The sequence below is a fragment of the Apis mellifera genome, linkage group LG12, assembly GCF_003254395.2.
Source record: "Apis mellifera strain DH4 linkage group LG12, Amel_HAv3.1, whole genome shotgun sequence".
Classification (NCBI taxonomy): domain Eukaryota; kingdom Metazoa; phylum Arthropoda; class Insecta; order Hymenoptera; family Apidae; genus Apis; species Apis mellifera.
In genome coordinates, this window is record NC_037649.1 from 10,359,576 (window position 1) to 10,380,362 (window position 20,787).

A 20,787-nucleotide genomic window follows, 5' to 3' on the forward strand; every position below is an offset into this window, starting at 1 on the left:
CCAGAGTATCCGTAAATAAGTAAATGGAAGTTGCTTCGTCGATCGTCGAAGAAGAGCGTCGATACTTCTCGATGCCGAGAAGTATCGTGTTGGAAACAAAGATGCGCGCTCGTTCTCGCGATTTCCAAGCCAGAATTATCACGATTCGATTAAATTTCCCTCCCACCTTCGATCCACCTCCTTGCCCTCTATCTGAAATTGGAATTCGAGGCCTGGACAGATCCTGGAGACATTCCTGTCTTAAAATAAGACGATCCACGGTCATGGCATACGGCATACCGAATTCTGGAGCTGGTCAACAGAGACGTTTCGGGATGACATTTTGACGAAATGTAGGCTAACGTTCTAATTCGAGCTCGAGGTTAAAACGAGCATCGACGGTATGATGATGGATGATACAGAAGGATACACAGGAATGGATTCAAGCTCGTGCATCCAATTGATTCCATTTTCCACTCGTCTATAATTAGACTAGCCTGGCCTCTCTTCCCCTCCCCGTATTTGAATCGAATCGTTTAGGGGAAAAAAAAAGAAAAAAATGATATCCACTCGACCTGAATAACAATAATAGATCGCGGACAGGGAAACGAGAGATCGATCGAAGGAAAATTCGATCGATTGGAAAGAGAAAGGGGACGTCTCTGGATATTCGAGGGATCATCTCGCCGGTTGATAGTTGCCTGATCAAAGGGATCGAACTCCCTCGGGTGGAGGAGAAGAAACGGGTCTGGACGAAGATTCGAAAGGAAGGATCCGCGAGGCCGATGGAAATGATGAGAAGAGTCAGATCAGAGAGATAATTAGCTGGCTGGGGAGGGAGAGGATTTCCCTTGACGGAAACTCTGACGGAGAGCGTTGTTGTACTGGTGGAAGGAAGAGATGTGGAGTTTGGTGGAGTTCGAACTTTGTTCATCTTTTATTCCTTCCTTTTCATTCATTTTTGGATTTTTTTACATCGTAAAAAATCGATGTAAGAAGCGACGAAAGACCATCGTGTTATACGTAAATCTTCTCATCCAAATTTAAACTCCGGTTAAAATCCATTTAAACGAGCAAGTTGGCCAAGTATCAGGTCAACTCTCGTCACCGTAATTAAGGATGCGAGAACGCTTTGAAATATTTAATGCTAATTACCGCTGGAAGAGACTGGAATTTTTAACACCAGAGGGGATAGGTTGATAAGTTTGATAACGATTCTTGAACGATGCGTTAATTTGATCGTATTAAAAATTCAGAGGCGGATCGAGTCGTTCGATTTTTTAATAATCGCGTTTCACCGCGCGAAACCGTGTAATTTCGTGTAAAATCGAGATCTCGAGGCTGGGAACGGCTGGTTAATGACACGCGCGGAACAAAATGTAAAAATCGTAATTGTAGCACCACGCTCAAGATTTCTCTTTCGTTCGACGGAAAAAAAGTATATTTTAGCATATCTAATCGTTCCTAACGGAATTATACCCCTTTATGATTCTCGAACATTGAGACGGGGGGAAGAGGGAATTGATGAAGGGAGAAAAAAAAAAAAATGCGATTCAATTAAATTTTTTCTCGTCGCTATTGTTTCTCGGGAAAATGATTAATTTGTAATTTGACCTATTAATCGTGGATTCCGAGTATTTGCATGTGACACGCGTTTAATCAGATGAAATTGCCTCACGCTATTTACACGAAAATTCTAGAATTAACTTTCTAGAATTAATTTCCTATCCCGGATTTTTGTTAATTTTAATTTATTAATTCAGCACGAAAAGTGTTGGAAATCGAATACCAATTAAAACTGCAATTTCGATTACTCAGTTATATATATTTTTATTTAAATCGTGTTAAAAAAAAAGGGGAAAAAGAACAAATAACTAGGGCGAGATAATTCTTCCTTTATTTCCATCTTATCGGATACTTACAATTATTTGTCAATTATCTGTTTATTATCGGCGAAACAATTCCCTTTAATATATTTAAGAAAACTATATTTATCAATTCATCGATTAAACTTTATTTATCTTAAAATATTCATGTCATGTTCGAACGAAAATTCGCTTGTCAAATTCTTCTAATTACTGTACTTCTATATATATATATATATATATATATATATATATATATATATATATATATATATATTTCTATCTTCTATTCTCTACTCCATCCAATTTTAAGAAATTATCCTTCCAAACATCCGGTTCTTTTTTTTCTTTTCTATTATCCAATTAACTTCCCTCCTACAATCCTAATCCACGCAGACAAGACAACGGGGGAGGGAAACAGGGGCGAATCTTGTAATTATCCAAGTTTATTCGAATAATTTTGTATTCTCGAGGTGATTCGGCGCGGCTCAAGTTGAAAAGTTGAAAACGGGGGATGCGAGCGTTGTACGGCCATGCGCGCGGGGATGCACAAGTTCGTTGCCTGGACTAGGGACTAATCAAGTGGCATGCGGAATAATTACGCTTGCTCGCGCAACCTGGCAAATCCGCGCCCCCAGGATCGAGTTTGCCCTTTCAACAATCGGATAATAATTGTTCCGGTTAATGAACCGTGGTGGAATGCCGTGGTGTTATTGGATTTCCTGGACCGCCGCGCGGCGCTTCTTCGACGCCCAAAGAAGCCACGGAGTTTCGTCCCGAGTTGGCGGTGACGTTTCAACATTATCCGAGCGAAATTAAATTCGTTCGCCGATTCTTGCCATTTTTCCCAGAAAAATAACACTTTTATCCAGTCGTTAAAAATAATCCTGCTAATCTCTTTCCTTCCTTTTGATCTAAATCAACGAAAATCGATTTTAATTTCGACGATATTATTATTATTATTATTGTTAGTATTATTATTGTTGTTATTATTATTATTATTCAGTTCAATTATCCTCGCGTCGGGTTCGCATTTTTTTACCTCTATCCCAAATTAATTTCATAACGCAATTTCGCATCAATTAAACTAAAACACAAGCCTTGCTCGCCTCGTTTCGTCATCACCGGCTGAAAATTGATTATTCGCGCGATGCAATCGCGTTGACATCGGTTTATACTTTCGCCGTTCCCGTTGCCCCGTAATCCCACCCCCGTGAATTTCTGCGTGTTAATTCCATGCCCGTAACGCGCCATAACGGATTAGCGGTTACTAATGCCAATGTGGCACACTCTCTCTCTCTCTCTCTCTTTCTCTCTCTCTCTCTCTCTCTTTCTCTGTCGGCTCGATGACCATATTATTCTTCCTGAACACGGGATCCGACGACTTTCGCCGAAGAATTTCAGAGGAGGGCGAGAAGGGGTGGAGAGGGAGGGGATGGAGCGGAGCAAGATGGATCATGACGGATGATCCGGTTGGCCGAGAAAATACGAGCCAGAGACCGGCTGCGAATCGAACAACCGGAAGGGGATGATGCTTCTTTTCACGCGATCGTCTTCTTTCCTTTCGTCGTATTTTCCCGTCCAATGCGCGATCCTTTTTTTTTTCTCTCTTTCTTTTTCTTTCTCTCTTTTTTACGGACACTTGACAACGATTGATGCAAAAAATCGAGTATCGAGAGGTGTATCAAGATTCGATCAATGGGACGGGATAAAAAGAAAGATGTTGTTCGAAAGAATTCTAAACAGGTTTACGGATCGTGTTTGTCGTTAACTGTTTTCAATCTAGGATATATATACAGGATGTTACGTAATTTTATTAAGATACGAGAGAATCAATATTCGAGCATATAATATTGAAACGAGTAAGGTTAGATCGAGTGTATACGTCAGCGGGAGATTAATCGAAAATTTCACGATGCACCGTTTAAACATGACACCGAGCGGGATCCTGTTCCCCGCGTATTAATTTCCAAATTTCATTTACATATGATGACATATATTTTGTTTTCGAGAAAACCGAATATAATTTGTATCGCGGATCGAGTTTGTAAATCGTTGTTATTACATTATCAATCGTTCGAAACATGACGGTCGTGCGTGTCATCATTTCTTTGCAAATATAATAATCGATTATTTCTTAAATTCTCTCTCTCTCTCTCTCTATCGAACTATTCGACTATAAAATATTGAAAGTTTAATTGACGAGAGAGATGAGATATATAATCCCGTATCGTAGGATAAGATCGAATTGTTGACGACGAAGCAATAAACGGAACATTTTGACGAGACAACGTTTATTTACGCCATTAGCGCCGCGTGACGTATCCCGCCACTTATTAATTCCTCGCGAAAATGTTATTTAATTAAACGCCTCCGTTAATGGCGTGTACACGAAATATATCCAACCTTGGAGGAAATTAGCACGTTATCTAGCCGGTAAAATCTCAGCTGTAAGGGCGCCACGGAACTACCCTTACACACCGTTATCTACCACGTCCTTATCGCGATACGAGTGGCCAGTTATGCACTGTCGACGCTCCACCAACATAACGGCAGTTTAAAACGATCGTAAACGGCGATATATACGGCTGTTCCGTATGGATGAAACGGCCGTGTTGCTAAAACATGCTCGAACCAGACGATCTTCGTATTCGATTCCTCGATTCAGCTGATTTGAACCGCGACGATATTTCGAAAAATCGAATGTTAATTATCATCCGTGAAACAAGTCTCCTTCCTGCGATATAACGCATTCTGTCTTAATTCGTCATTTTGATAGAGGGACGATCGAAATTTCGAGTGAAAAGTTTCAACTCAGTTTCACGGAAAACTGCTTTTGAATCGGCCGATACACCTCGCCCTCGTAAATGCTTCTCGGAATGAATGGTGGTCCACGCGAACCGGATCTCTGCACACGCGCGCGCGCGCACATCCTTCCCTCCTCTCTCTCTCTTCCCCCTCCCTCGTTCCATTCACCCCGCCTCTTGATATCGCGAAACGAAACGTCGGCCGCGATGACATCAAAGCGACCGCTGGCGAAAAATTGATGAGGTGATGGCGTTCGGTATTTCGTATTGATTAACTTCATCGCCACGTCCGGCTTCATGTTCCCAGCTCATGAACGCATTAAAATACCGAGCAATGCGTTACCTTGCGCCCGGCCATTATTCGGCGCGAGTTTCGAATGACCGGGGGAAAAAACATTGTGCCAATCAAACATGTCGACGCGTTAACTTTTTTTAATCATGATGAGGATCGATATAATACACCGTTTAATATACGTTGCACGCGCGAAATTTCGTTTGGTACGCAGCAAGCTTTGGGCGTCTCATTTATGACGATTTATTCGTTTGTCGTTTGTTAAAGTATTTATCGTTTTTTTTTGTTTACGGTAACGTTCAATTATTCAAACGGGATAGAGAGAAAATGCGAAATAAATATTCGAAGCACGTAGCGAGATTATTAATGAGTATAATTTAAAAAAAAAAATTATAGACCAAGATTTACTTTGTAGATGATTTTTCGATTTTTCTGTTTTCTCTTCAACGACCTTCTCTTTAACAATTATCTTGGGATGGAATGGAGAATAAAATGTATGTTAAAAAAGTTAGCTCGATGTGGAGGATGCTAGAGCGTCGACTCTTACTACTGGTTGACTAACTATGAAACTATTTTTGTACATGATTTTTTTCTGATCTTTCTATTTTTTCTTTAACTCTTTAACAATTATCTCCATCAATGAGACGTAAGGTAAAAAGTTTGCTCGATGTGGAATGGATATTAAAGCGTCGACTTTTACTACTGATTGATTAGCTGATACTATGAAACTATTTTTGTACATGATTTTTTTCTGATCTTTCTATTTTCTCTTTAACTCTTTAACAATTATCTCCATCAATGAAGACGTAAAGTAAAAAGTTGGCTCGATGGATGTTGAAGCGTCGACTATTACTACTGGTTGACTACTAACTATGAAACTATTTTTGTACATGATTTTTTTCTGATCTTCCTATTTTCTCTTTAACTTTTTAACAATTATCTCCATCAATGGAGATGTAAAGTAAAAAGTTGACTCGATGTGGAGTGGATATTAAAGCGTCGACTCTTATTACTGGTTGATTAGCTGATACTATGAAACTATTTTTGTACATGATTTTTTTCTGATCTTCCTATTTTATCTTTAACTCTTTAACAATTATCTCCATTGATGGAGACGGAAATGTAACGTAAAAAGTTTGCTCGATGTGGAATGGATGCTAGAGTATCGACTCTTACTACTGATTGAAACTATTTTTGTACATGATCTTTTTCTGATTTTCCTATTTTCTCTTTAACTCTTTAACAATTATCTCTTATCAATGGAGACGTAAAGTAAAAAATTTGCTCGATGTGGAATAGATATTAAAGCGTCGACTCTTACTACTGGTTGATTAGCTGATACTATAAAACTATTTTTGTACATGATTTTTTTCTAATCTTCCTATTTTCTCTTTAACTCTTTAACAATTATCTCCATCAATGGAGATGTAAAGTAAAAAGTTTGCTCGATGTGGAATGGATGTTGAAGCGTCGACTATTACTACTGGCTGATTATACTGGCAGTTACTACTCAACGTTGGAGTACTGTTCTCTCTTGTTACAAACTACGTGAAATATGGATTGCGTCAGCCTACGGTAACGGTAGGAAAGGAGCCCATTCACGAAATATCTATACCGAATAGAATAGATCTTTTGCGATATTTAGCGTCCCATGATGTAACACGTCGCGTCACGAAGCTGAAAATTTGAATTTCCGCGAAACCCGATCCACGCTAATTACCTCCTTTTCCTCGCCTCTTTAAGGGGGCGAGTTACACGAACGATCACCTTCCAATGCGGTGAACTTCTATCAAGACGTCACGGTGAATAAGAAAAATGAGTTTATGGATCTTGCGGGGATCGTTTAATGAATCACTGGCTGCTCGATCGATGATAATTACACGCGAATTTTGTATACGCTCGATCCATCTGAGAATGATTAATGGTGATTTCGGTGTAAGAAGTATTGTAAGAAGCGCGTGTAATTTGTGTATACGCGATAAGAATAAACGAACGACAAAGCGTATGATGAATTTCGTAAGAGAAATTTCGCTGCAAGGTAGATCGTTGGAATGCAAAATTGGTTTTTTAAAAAACTCGTTTTTCTTTTCTTTTTCTCCTTTCTTTTTTTTTTTTTTTTTTTTTTTACATAGGAATAATTAAACGGCTTGGCGTAAACGATTAACTGGAAAATGATTCACACTCGAGAGAATTCTTCTGACTGGAACTGGAACGACAGAACGAAAGTGAAACGCGTTTATTATACGGCGATGACATGTTCGCCGTGTTAATCGAAAAAAAAAAAAAGAAAAAAAAGAAAAACGAGAATAATTTCGTTACACTGACCATTTAGATCGACAAGAGTAACTGCGAGAGCAACCAATTAAACTTGCGTCCATTTTGCCTGTTGGATTTTTCTGTGTGATGAAAAATTTCTTCCCCCTTTTTTTTTTTTTTTTTTTTCCGTTTTGTTTTCCAGATCAAATATTTTCCAGCTTTTTGAACGAAATTTCAGAGAAATTGACTATGCACGGGTATTTTATTTAGTAATCATCTTCTATGAAAAGTATGGAATATCTCTGAATCGACGATTTTTCTTTCCAACAAATAATTAAAAATTACGAAACGAGGATGGGAGAGGGAGAATGGGTGGGAAAAAGTGAAACAGAAGGGACATTAACATTTAAAATAAATATTCATACCGTCTAGTAGAATATTCCCCGTGAATTTCATGAAAAATTCTCATGGAGGGATACAGAATTGTTGAATCCATTGAAATTTTAATGTATAATTGATCATCCAGCGGATGTCTGCCCGCCATTCGGCATATCATACGAAAAAATTATATCCGTTATATCCGTGAAACACTTGTTATTATTTTGTTTTTATATCCACCATTTGTGTATACGTATAATAATTCAAAAATATAAATTAAATCGCAACAATGGAAAATTATATGTTGAAAGTTGAAATTCAACAGTGTCATGATAAATCATCACAGTAAATAGAATCGGGTTGCACAACGTCGATTCTTGAATTTCTCGTGGAAACAAGAACGACAAAGGAATACAAAAGGAGAAGGAAAAAGGAAAGAAAAGGAAAACTCACGTCTCCACAATTACTCTCTTCATCATCGTCCAATCCTCTCCGATTCCAAAGATCCAAGAAACAGAACGTCCATTTGGACATCTACTCCTCTTTTCCAACCACCCGAAATATCAAAGAAATCGAGAGGAAGAGAAAGCGAGGAGGCAGCGTTGGATTTTTGAAGGCTGCAAAATCTCTGCTCAGCTCTGATCCGCGCGAATTCTCTTTGCCGAAATGGAAAGGTAAAAACGGCCCTTTATCCCCGCTCGCAGGGGACGCGGTCCATTCTCGACCACACCCCATTCTCGTCTCGAGGAATCCGAAGGTCATCTGGCGGGACAGGGAAGGAAAGCTTTCCCCCCTCGTGGTTAGGATAGGGCAGAGCGATTGACCCGAGAGGTTGGAGCGGAGTCGGGCGATTTTTTCACGGAGGGATCAACTTGTCCGCCATATTAATGACCACGGTGCTCCGGATTATCCGTCGAGGTTACCCGCCGCTCTCCCTTCCTTGTTGGCTGGAGCCAACTTTCTTGGAAAATTGATTGCGCTTCCACGAATCTTCTCTCTCTCCCTCTCTGCGTTCTTTTTGCCTTCTTCGAAAAAGGAGAAGAGAGAGAGTCGCCGAGGAAGGAGAAACGATGACGTGGTCGTGGTTGACAAACGGGAATTCCTTCCCTCTTCAGCCACGATCGAGGCTAATTATTTTCTCCGAGACGAGTACCTTTAATTGGTGTTTTCTTATCGACTGCCCCTCCCAGGCCGGCGCAAGAACGACAAAAGCCTTCGAGACGCGAATTTCGCGCTGCAGTAATTCAGTTTGGCAAGTTTCTTTCGCGCCCCGAACTTCCCTCCTGTGAACGTATCTCTCTGTTTGCCCCCCTCCCCCTTTTCCGTCGAGAACTCGTTAAACGCGTGGCAGAGGTCGGGTTTATCGGATACTACATCGAGATCTATGGTTACGAAACGAGAGGAGAGGAGAAGGAGGAGGAAGGGAATGGATAAAAGAAATTACGGAGATGTAGTTGCTTTGATGTAACGATTACTAAGCGAAAAACTGCTTACGTTTGGAGCGTAAATTGACGGTGGATGAATCTCTCTCTCTCTCTCTCTTTCTCTCATTGTGTTGCGAGAGTCGCGGGGTTGTTGAGTTCTTGTCTATCGAATTAATTCTCGACCAACTCGCGAATCGGCTTTGTCGGTATTGTGTCGAATTTCGTCGGGGGTAAACGTAAACAAAGGGATTGAAATCAGCTTATTTTCGAGGTTGAAATCGTTTCTTCTCCCCATCGGTTGTACAATTTATTTGTCCGAGGAAATGGGATCGGAATAGAATTTTTACAGACCCCGTGTAACCTCTTCTGATAAATTTCTTAAATTCTCGATCGAAACGATGGAAATATAAAATATTAATGTGTTTTTCAAGTTGAATGAAAAGCGTAATTCAACGGAGGTTATTCGTATTTCAATGAAATAAAAATAGAATCCGATCGAGAATCAAATTTCGCTCGGTTTAAATTCCTGAAACGTATAGCCGAAAACGAAACGTGTTACCGATAACCGTGCGTGTGTGTGCGCGCGCGCGCGCGCCTGTGTCGAAACGCAATAACATTGCGAGCAAAGAAACGCAACGTTTTTATATTCCGATATTTTCGAAATGCATTATGAACGATTGTTCCGATCGCAGAGAAAAGAAATCCGAAAATCCGAGGGGTGGATAATTATTAATTAATATAATTAAGTTGTTTCGAATATTTTCGATGGAAAACACACCGGGTTCGAATCGAACGTGGAAAGATGAGCAGATCGGTGATACGGATCGAGGTTCGATTGAAAAATAGAATTTCGTTCCACTTTGTTTTACGTATTTACTGCGACTAGACGTAACACGAGATTGCCATCAGAATTTATTCCAATCCCGTCATTCGATCGCCGTTCGATCGATCCCTTATATCTACGTTACTTACATCACTCCTACACACCTTTGTATTAATCCTTATATTTATCGAATCTCGTTGAAACGCGCTTCAAAAATAAAATAAAATAAAATAACAATAGCAAGAATTAGAATCCCGAATTCCTTTGTAATTTGAATTTTTGCCATATTTTTTATAATTCTATTATATTGGATTGGCAACTAAGTAATTGCGGATTTCAATTGAAGTTGATGACGACTTAATCAAAGCAATAATCGATTCGGATCGATACAGTACAACTCGTGAGATTGCAGAGAAGCTTCATGTATCGCATACATGCATTGAAAACCACTTAAAACAACTTGGCTATGTTCAAAAACTCGATACATGGGTTCCTCGCGAACTGAAAGAAAAGCATTTAACGCAACGCATTAACAGCTGCAATTTGCTAAAGAAACGTAATGAAAATGATCCATTTTTAAAACGACCGATAACTGGCGATGAAAAATGGGTTGTTTACAACAATATCAAGCGGAAAAGATGGTGGAGCAGGCCACGTGAACCAGCTCAAATAACATCAAAACTGGTATTCGTCGAAAGAAGGTTTTGTTATCAGTTTGGTAAGATTACAAAGGAATTGTCTATTTTGAACTCTTACCACCCAACCGAACGATCAATTCTGTTGTCTACATTGAACAACTAACGAAATTAAACAATGCGGTTGAAGAAAAACGGCCCGAATTGACAAATCGAAAAGGTGTTGTATTCCATCGTGACGATGCAAGGCCACACGCATCTTTGGTCACTCGGCAAAAATTATTGGAGCTTGGTTGGGATGTTTTGCCACATCCACCATATAATCCTGACCTTGCACCATCCATTACTTTTTGTTTCGATCTTTACAAAACTCCTCGAATGGTAAAAATTTCAATAATGATGATGATATCAAATCGTACCTGATTCAGTTTTTTGCTAATAAAAACCAGAAGTTTTATGAACGTGGGATTATGATGCTGCCTGAAAGATGGCAAAAGATCATTGATCAAAATGGGCAACACATTACAGAATAAAGTTATTTAGTTATTTAGAAGAAATTGTCTTTGATTTTCTAAAAAAAATCCGCAATTACTTAGTTGTCAACCCAATATATTTTATCGAGGTTCGATATTTCACCCGTTATCGGACTTTATCAATCGGTTAATCAAATTCTACAAAGCAAGCCGCATGGAATAATCTTACGAATTTTATTTCCCTTCCATTTTCGCCTATCATTTTCTTCTCCAGTATTTCGTATGTACGTGTATGTATCAATGGAACGATACGAATCATCCCCCACCTCGCTCCACGAGTAAATCGCATCTTCTTTTCAGAACCTTGCGAGAAAACGTACTGTTCTTGGGGCGCGACGTGCGTCGTGTCGGAGAACGGAAAACCTTTGTGCCAGTGTCCCACGGATTGTCCTTCGACTTCCGAGCCTGTCTGCGGCTCCGACAACGTGACCTACACCAACTATTGCCATCTACGGAAGAGCAGCTGCCTCGAGAGAAAAAGCACGCGGGTGAAGAATCAGGGCGCTTGTGGTGAGTATATATATATATATATATATATACATATACTATTCCGCCTTTTCGTCCCGATCGCCTTTCAACTTTCCAAATGAACAGGCAGGATATTGGTAAAAGTTCGACTCGAGGAGGGAGAGGAGTCGAGCTGTATATCGGCGTCGTTTCGCCGTGATAAACAGAGATAACAAACGAGTATTATTCGGATAACGCCATTGTACTACACTCGAGGCGAGGAAAAGCATCCTTTCTTCGAGTTGTTGCGAAAATATTCTTTCTCGAGTACGATAACGAAATAGGTTTATTGCTTATAGCGAGCAGCGCGTCGTTTTGCCTCGCATTTGCGCCAAGGCTTTATCTATTTTTTTTGACCGGAACCTTTGAAACGTTTCGTTAACAAACGCAAACAGCTTTTTCAAAGCTTTTCAACCGTGTTTCTCGATCTCCTTTAAAAAAGAAAAAAAATCTCGAAACGTCTCCTCTCAAAAGTCAGTTCTGAGTGAACTCCTCTCTTCTTTAACCAATCAATTGCTTTCGAAAAGAAGAAAAAAAAGGGAAAGAAAAACACGAGGAATAGCTCGTAAAAAAAATTGCGAGGGAGGAGAAAGTGTCCGCGATCGTTTCTTTTTCCACGTAAAATGGAAGATGGAGCGTTTCACAGTACGATAGAGGAAGGAGAACGACTTCAAATATTTATGAAATCGAATGTATTGACCATAGCAAACAAGTCCTCGTTTCGAAAGGGAGACGTGAAAGATTACGAAGAGAAATCCGAACGATTCTCCTCCCGCGGGCGACAGAAACTCCAACTAAAACAAGTTCTCTCTCTTATCTCCTTTCTCCCTTCTCCCTCCTCTCTCTCTCTCTCGTGAGAGGGAAAATGGCGGGGGATATTCGCAAATATATTTGCCGCGACGGGTTTATTCGAGGCGGTTTCGATTCCCTAATGGCGTTCGTGCCACTTCCGCGCGAAAATTTCCAACCTCGCGGAGATCTGTCGATGCAAAACGGAAACTTATTCCGCGATATCCTGCAATAATGATAATGCCCCGATATCGAGGCAGCAACCATCTCACCCGCGTCACGTCCTATTATTCGGGTTTGGATATCGTCAACCCGCAAAAATAGAGACTCAGCCTCTCGATATCGTTGGATCCGGCTGCATCGACACGTGTCACGCTTCTAAAACGCGGCGAGGATATGACGGTGGAGGGGAAACGTCTGGCTTTCTGGAATCAGGATTGACGTGTATCCATTTGTCCCGTTGTTACTAATTCCGGAAGAAACCGTTTCTGGTTTTAACTCTGCTTATTCCATCAGACGTTCGAGTTTCAAGTTTAATCTCGCGTTATTATTTTTACTTCGACTTTCGGATTGGTGAGCGACGATCTTTTCAACGCGACTAGATTGCGCCAAGATTTTAACGAAAAAGAAAGAAAAAGAAAACAAACCGCCGTTACGATTCCGCCGTAAGATCGTCAATCTTGTCGAAAGACAAAGCCACTTTTGTCCTTTTCTTCTCCCTGGGAAAATGGGTTGAGCGTGTAAAAAAAAAAAAGAAAGAAAAAAATAGAGAAAGAGAGGAACAAAAGTCCTCCGAGTTGCGCCGTATTAGTTTTAAAATTTCCGGTCAGGGTGGAAAGAAAGTTGAAAGAACGGCTGAGATCGCCGAATAAGATCTTCCTTAGGTACTTTGTATTAGTTTTAGAATTTCTCCCCCTCCCAGGAGAAGGAAAGTTAAGCCACTGAAAAAAAAATTACATCCAGTTTGGAGTGGGAGTGGACTAGTTTTGGCTTCTGGAAAAATAACTTTCCCGTGTCCTTCGAGTTACCCCTCTTCCCACGGTGTGCAACATTCAAAAACTCGTTACAATTTTTCCAAATTCAATATTAATCTTATCTTTGAGCCAAGGAGAGGAGGGGGCCAAGTTTTCAGAACTTTGTCAATGAAAAAAGCGCCCGTGATGCATCCTCTTTGAACCCTTAAAACAACGCACATTTAATTCTTCCAAACGTTTAAACGTCCCCCTTCCTTCTATCCATTTATTCAGACTTCGAAAAAAAAGTCCAACCGCGTAGGAAATCGATAGAATTTTCGCGTTTTATATAATCGGAGGAAATAATCGGGGGAGGGGATGAAATTCGAAGACGGGTACAGGAGGGAAGAACAGAGCGGCTGGAAAAAAACATATTTTATCACTATCGGATCTCTTTTTACCTCCGGCCACGATCTTGCCACCATGAATTAACCATCACTCGATACCCGATTTTTGCCCCGAAACCTTGCTCGCCCGCCCTCCCTCCAAGGTCGCCCCGCGCCGATTCTCGAAAACGATCTTTTATTCAAAGCGGACCTACGCGCGCGCTTGTATCGACGTGTGCGCCACGCTGATGCACCTTTTCTCCTCTCCTCGAAAATTTTAGGGGCTCCATCGAATGTATCCACCGATGAATCGAGGGGAGAACAGCTGGACGAGAGTCGAATTGCGTGCGCCTTCGTGGAAATTACTTGGAATTCTTTCGAGTTTCTGCAATTGGGTAAGGGAAAATGGAAACAGAGGGGATGATTTGAAATTTTGCCGAATAATGTTTCGAATAATCGAACTTCTCGAACTTGAGAATAATATTTTAATAGGGTACGAGTAAGTATTGTATACCAACGAAGAAACCGTATGGGGAGGTTGTTGGATTCCATTGGATCGGAATGATAGAGATGGATTGGAGATAATTTTCGGATGGAAAGAAATATATCGATGAACGAGCTAGGATCATTTAGGGTAAGAACGTAAATAAAGGGAGGAATTTATTAGCCCGAAATTTCCCATCCAGTTTTCACAGCCAAGCCCACCGAGTTTAATCTAGTTACGTAGAGCACAAGTTCTTCGTTACACAACTCATCCTTTGTACTTGACGAATACACAAAGTAACTACGGAACACTTCGTTATCGTCCACGGTATTATAGTTGCAATTATAAGCGCGCAATATTATTAGGCAAAGTATCGAGGGCAAACTGTTCTCCCTCTCCGAAAGATGAAATAATATCAGGAGCAAGATCGGTGTGGGATTATTCGAAAAAGATGAAACGGACGGGGGCGGGAGATCTTTGACGCGGGGGAAGAAATTTTTCATCAAGCTCGAAATTATTTCGGGAATCCGGAAAATTCGAAATTGGAACGTAACGCGTTTATCTCGAAAATTTCCACCCCTCCCTCCTCTCCTCTCCTCCCTTTCGATTCTTCACGGATCGTTGGATCGCCCCCTTTTACGGCGAGAATTAATTTCGCTCGTTGCGTGCCATGAAATTTAATATTATGCGCAACCGACGCATAATTTTCACCGTGGCGCTCTCGTTCAAAGTCTATCGAAGACTTTCGACAAACTTGCTCGCATCTCCTCTTCCACTTTCAATTACTCCCAGGGACGAGCCAGAGACAATCCTGGAAAAAGTGTGCAAATGACGCGCAAGATCGCAATTGTTGGAAAGCTTTTTTCTCTCCTTTGTTTAAGTGAAAACACTTTCGTGCCTCGTCACGCGAAGTCCTTTTATCAATTTATTCGTTGCAACGTGGGATGCAATGTGGAGAGAGAGAGAGAGAGAGAGAGAGAAAGTGTGTTTCGAACATTTATATTTTGTTCACGGATCGATACACGTGTTCGTTCAAATTTGTTTCGAAATCGAGAGCCTGAAAAGCACAAACACCGGCCGATAAATCAAACAGATATTAAAAATTGCTATTAAAAATTCCAGAGCATGAGTAACAAGTGTGTATACCTGAAACAAATATGAGGTATGGTATTGTTCATTTTTGACGATGTGGATTTTTGAGAGAACATTCCCCCTTTCCCCTTCCCCCGCCCTCCTCCCCTTCTCCATCGTTAGTTTTAATACTTTAAAATCATTGGAAAGTTTGGGAGGGGGAGAGGAAACAGAATTTCAAACAATTACATCTATCGAACGAATGAAAAAAATTATTTTTTTATCACGATCGTTTTTTTTTCTTAATACAATAATAACGTCGCCAAGTTTTATATTTTCATCTTTTATTTTATCTCGCATTTAAATATTCATAAAGAATTATTCATTTTAAAATAAAGCCTCTCATCATTCCCATTTGCCGAATTTAATATTTTTCACATTTACTTTTTTACTTTACGATACGAAATTTAAAAGTTCGAAATGTTGATTCTCTATCTTTTTTTCTCTCTCGTGGATGAAGCTATCGATGAAGCGATATAATTCAGAGAACAACGATGGAAAAAAGTCTAGAGAGAAGGAAACGAAGGATATCGAAGAAAAAGGGTATTCTCGATTCGTAACTTCTTCTCTAAAAATCGAATTCAGACTCTACGCGTATTATCACGCCACCCGTTTCCCTTATTCCCTCTTTTTATCCACCTACTTTCCTCCCTCTTATCTTATCGGGCGTAGTTCTGGTTCATTGCGAGTTCGCACTACCGGAGCCGGTAAGATGGTCCGTGTTATTAAACAAGATCCGTAATGATACTTAACATCAGCCTCTGTCTCCTGTTGAAATAACCAGCCTTTTTAAATTTCTATATTACATCGTATCCTATCGAGACAGAAAGAGAGAGAGAGAGAATTTTCGAACCTTTTTCCTATCCTCGCTAACTGCGATTATTAAAGCGATATTTAAATTAGAGATATCACGAAGAGAAAGAGAGAGAAAGAGATCGCGAAATTTTATCGTTTTCTTTTTTCTCTTTTTCTCGAAAGCGCGCATGGAATTCTCATTCGGCCAGCATCTTTCTAACAGCTTTCCCATGTGCACGTAAATTATTATGCGAGCTAACAATGCGGTACTGGCGTAACAGCATCGTGTAAAATAGCCGAGTGTCCCTAGCGGTTTCTCCGGACGAGTTTTCCTTCTGATCTTCTCTCTCTCTCTTTCTCTCTCCCTCTCTCTTTCTCTCCATCCGCCAGAGTTTCTCGTTCACGCGCTCCTCGTGTTGTTTAAAGTATCTCTACGCCGCGTACATATTCAAGCTCGGTCCCCGTTATCCCTCATTCTTATTCTCAGCTGCATACTTTCAATTTTTGCGTTCGTTTCACGCGAACGAAGTATTTCGCTCTCGCGCGTTTCCCTTCAGAGAGGCGGCATACGTTCGGGGATGGAAAGAACGTAAATAAGGAACGAGTATCGAGTATCGAATCCCCGTTGTATCCACGAGATCAACGAACCACACGAACAATTTATAATTTTTACCGAGGTTCAACGATTTCTTTCTTAATCCTCCTTTCTTTTCAATGATTCACTTGCTTCAAACGTTCGTTGAAACGAAGCAATGTCGGCGCTATCTTCGGACGATTGGCGACAATTTCGCGCGAAATTCCAGGGAGAATAAAACGGATAAACAGGTAGGACAGATAAGGGAATGAAAAAGAGGGAATGGATGATAAGCGCGTGGTCTTAAGCTCGAGCTTCCTCTCCGCCCCCGTTGTTTCAACCGACTACGAAACGCCGTTATCAGACTTCTTCAGACACCGTACCATAAATTTCCCGATTGTTTAATTTATTTTCACGCCCGTATGATCCTCGCCCGAGATTCCCCGCGAATTTATCTCCACGTTTCGATGATTGCGCCCTTCTTCTTTACTAATCTGTTAACAGTTTTCATCGATCTTTTCTCGAAACGTTTGCGTCGATGACGATGAACGAATCTCGCGCCTCGTCTCGAAAAAAGAGGAATAAGAATAGCAAGAAACTGACCCCGTCGAATCGAATTCACAGTCTCCAAATACCATCTCCCCTTCGATAAGCAAATGAATCGTTCTCACTCGAGGGATCTAGAGAATCAGAAAATTCGTTGGTCGATCTCGCGAATTTATCTCGCGAAACGAAATAGAAATCTCATTATGGGGATGGGGAAGGAGGGGGGGCTTCTTAAATGGGAATCGGGTTGCATAAGAAAATTGAATTTCATCGATCGAGATGAAATCAAAAGAGGAAATTGAAAATGATAAAATTTATTCCACTCACAATTTCCCCGTGTAGATCTCTCTCGATTAACGAAGATTATTCCTCCCTCCTATTTTTAACCCGGTAATCGTGTATATATACGTGTATGTATACGGAAGAAAGAGAGAGAGAGAGTGAGAAAATTAAATTAATCTTATCGGCTTAAGGGGGAGGTCCTTTCCGAGCCGGATACCAACCCCGATCCTTTCGTTTCCGGTTCACGTCGCACCGACGGAAATGCTACCGTTCCCGTTTTCTTGTAGTAGTGGTCACTTGCCACGCACAGTTTCACCGACCGTTCCGTTATTATATCGTCCAGTTATTAAATTCTCCCTAACGAGAAATTTAATAGAACGACAGATTAAAAATCATCGAGCATCATTGTCGAGTATAGGGAGGGTTGCTCGATTAATTCGAGAAATTTTACTTCCTTCGATTACTTTCCAGGTTACTTTGGAGGGGGAATCTTTTTTTTTTATCGATAACGAGTGTTTAATAACGCGATGTAAATTGTCGAACGAGCGTCGAATTAATCGATGCGAAATCGAATTTCGCGGGGAGGGGAGGACGGGGGGTATCGTTACCCGGAATAATTCGAGCGGCGATTTTTCCAACGTCGTGGAGAAAGGCTCTCGAAGCCAATGGGATGTAATTAAGTTAATCGGGGACTATCTCCTCGGTACACTTCATTACGTCTTGAAGCTACTAGTCAGCTCGGTCAACTTTTATCGAATTTACCGCGGCGATAAATCGTCGATATCACGGGTCCTCCTTATCTGCCCATTTTCCAACGTCGTCTCGACGTTGAATGGGACGAGGGTATTATTGTCCTCGACACGAATTTTACGCAGAAGAAGAAAGGAAAGGAAAGGAAAAGATCGAACGTGCTAATCGATTCGTTGGGAATTCGTCCATCGATCGTTTCGTTGCTGACGTTTATGCGGCGTATTAACGAAATCGCAAGTACGAGATCCGATAAAACCTTCATATATATATATATAAAACATCCTGTCTAAAGTTTCAATTAAAACGGTGATTGAACGTTCGTTGGCGTGTAATTAAATTATTTTAGCAAAAGCTTATATAAACTGAATAATAACTTCGCGGCCACGAGGGAATATCTTTGTAATACTTTATCTTCATTGATATCCTATTTTTCTTTCTGAGCTCACCTCGCCAAGGTTTTTACGTTATTTCAGCCCAATTTCTCCATTTTAAAAAAATTTCTCTCCCGTATGACGTTGTCCTCCCCATACGTTTGAAAGGGCGCTTAATCCCCGGCATACATCTTCATTTCGCGGAATGGCGTCTCACCGACTTCCTTTCTCCCCGTTCTCGAGTCGTTGACTGATCCCGGTGACGGTTCACGTACCATTTCACGCCTCTCGGGAGAGTGTGTGGCGGCAAAAATATCCAGGAGGAGGGATATAAATTCGTTCCAAGTCCTCGGGGGAATCCCTCGATCGTGATTTAGGCGAATCCGATGAAGGGTGGACGACTAATGCGTTCCGGGGAGCGTCGTTATGATACAGGACGCGCGTTTCGCGTATTTTTCACGAACAGGATGAATCTTCAGGGATGGAATGTAAAGTCGAGGATATTCGGTATTTCCTTCTCCTCCGTTGTTTTTTTAAGAAAAACCGAGTCGTCGCCGAGAAATGGTCGTTCTTTCCTTTCTCTTTTTTCTTTTTCTTACCTCTTCTATTTCTCGTATATAGAAAGAGAAATGTAATAAGAGTGTTTGTGATATCGTGTCATCGACAGAACGTATCCGTAGCGTTATTTGTGCGGGGTCGAAACAACATTTTAACTCGGACGGTTACGCGATTAATGATCGGCTCGTATATCATTTATGAGAAATTGTTATGCCAATATCGGTGTTATTAAATAACAATTAATATTAATTGTCAGGAAATACGTACCAGTATTTAACTCGCCTCGACGAGGAGGAATTTTCAATAACATCGGCTTTCGAGTTATAAGCTTTCGCCATATATATTATAATAATAATAACAATATTTTCCAATTTTCCATACGCCCCGTTTAAAATAATTAAACTTCGCACATCCTTTATCCGAGAAATTGAAAAGGCGGACACGAGGAACGTTCAAGTTCATCACCATCCTGCTCCCTCGAGGGTCATTTATTCTCTGCGGAGAGCGCAAATTTTATCTAGACGTTGCTACCGTTGTTTCCGTTCTTTAGCCCAAGATGAATGATACCAGCTACGCTAATACGTACAGTCAGCAATATGTATCACGAGAAAAAAGAAAGAAGGGAAGGAAGGAAAGAAAGAAAGAAACGTGATTAATTACGCAATCACGTTTTCTGCAGCATAAACTTTCATCTTGTCAACGGTAGCTTATCGCTATTATTATCATTTTCTAAATACACCCCGCGTCTCTATTACTTTCCAGACAGTTCGAGATAAACCGAATATTCCCTTTACTTCCTGCTCTGCGTGTATGCGTTTCATTACGTTGCCATTCTACCACGGACGTGTAACACCTACACCATTTCTACGTTGACCACGTAGAGATCGTATTATTATTATCACCATTATCATCATCATAGAGAGCAATGTTTCTCCAACTTCAGACCGCGCTTATTCTACTTGGAGAATATCGAAGCTCTCCTCGAATTATTTCTTGCACTCGTCCTAAGCACAGAATCTGATCCCGGCTTAAAAATCTACGCCTACGATTCCTTTCGAAAATCGAGATAAATTTGCCCCGCGTCGAGATCGTAAAACTTCCACTTAATATCACTCGCCCGTTTTCCATTTCACCTCTCTCAATTTCGTGCTAACCTTCTCTCTCCCTCCCCCACGAGCATCCCCCGACCGTCCTCCGCTCCTCAATTATTACAGAGAGCGAAGCCTGCGGTATTTTCAGGGTGTTTTGACGATAACTGATGGGACAGCGGCGGGGTTCGAGCTATCGCCCCAGACGTTTACGTACACAGGGCACTGCACACGTTTATGCACACCGACGCCGCTGGTGTACACGCGCACACACGCCCGCGCAACATTGTTTTCCAGCCTTCCTCCCCTCCCCCCGCAATGGTAACATTCCCCCGCGAAATTTAATTCCGCCACCGGCATTCTTACCCCGCTGTATGATTTATAATGACATTGAACCGGCGCAACAACATGTATAGAATGCACGGTTACGCGTGTTATATAAGCTCCCCTGATACCCGCGCTGTGAAATATCGCCGCTACCGCCTTCCCCTCCCTTCCTTCCTCCATTTTCTCTCCGAGCCAACTCGGTTACCAAGTGACAGTTTACCGAACGCGTGACTCGTTTCAAGTTTTTCTACTTT

General features: G+C 41.0%; 1 protein-coding gene across 11 annotated transcripts in view; it reads left to right on the plus strand.

Annotated features, from left to right (window-relative positions):
• LOC408393 (agrin) overlaps window positions 1–20,787 on the plus strand; it is a 336,061-nt gene that overhangs the window by 220,663 nt on the left and 94,611 nt on the right. For all 11 annotated transcript variants that reach the window (XM_006566907.3, XM_006566908.3, XM_006566909.3 and 8 more), the window contains one exon: window positions 11,293–11,502. In XM_006566907.3, the coding sequence (XP_006566970.1) occupies window positions 11,293–11,502 (210 nt within the window). The remainder of the gene's footprint in view (window positions 1–11,292; window positions 11,503–20,787) is intronic.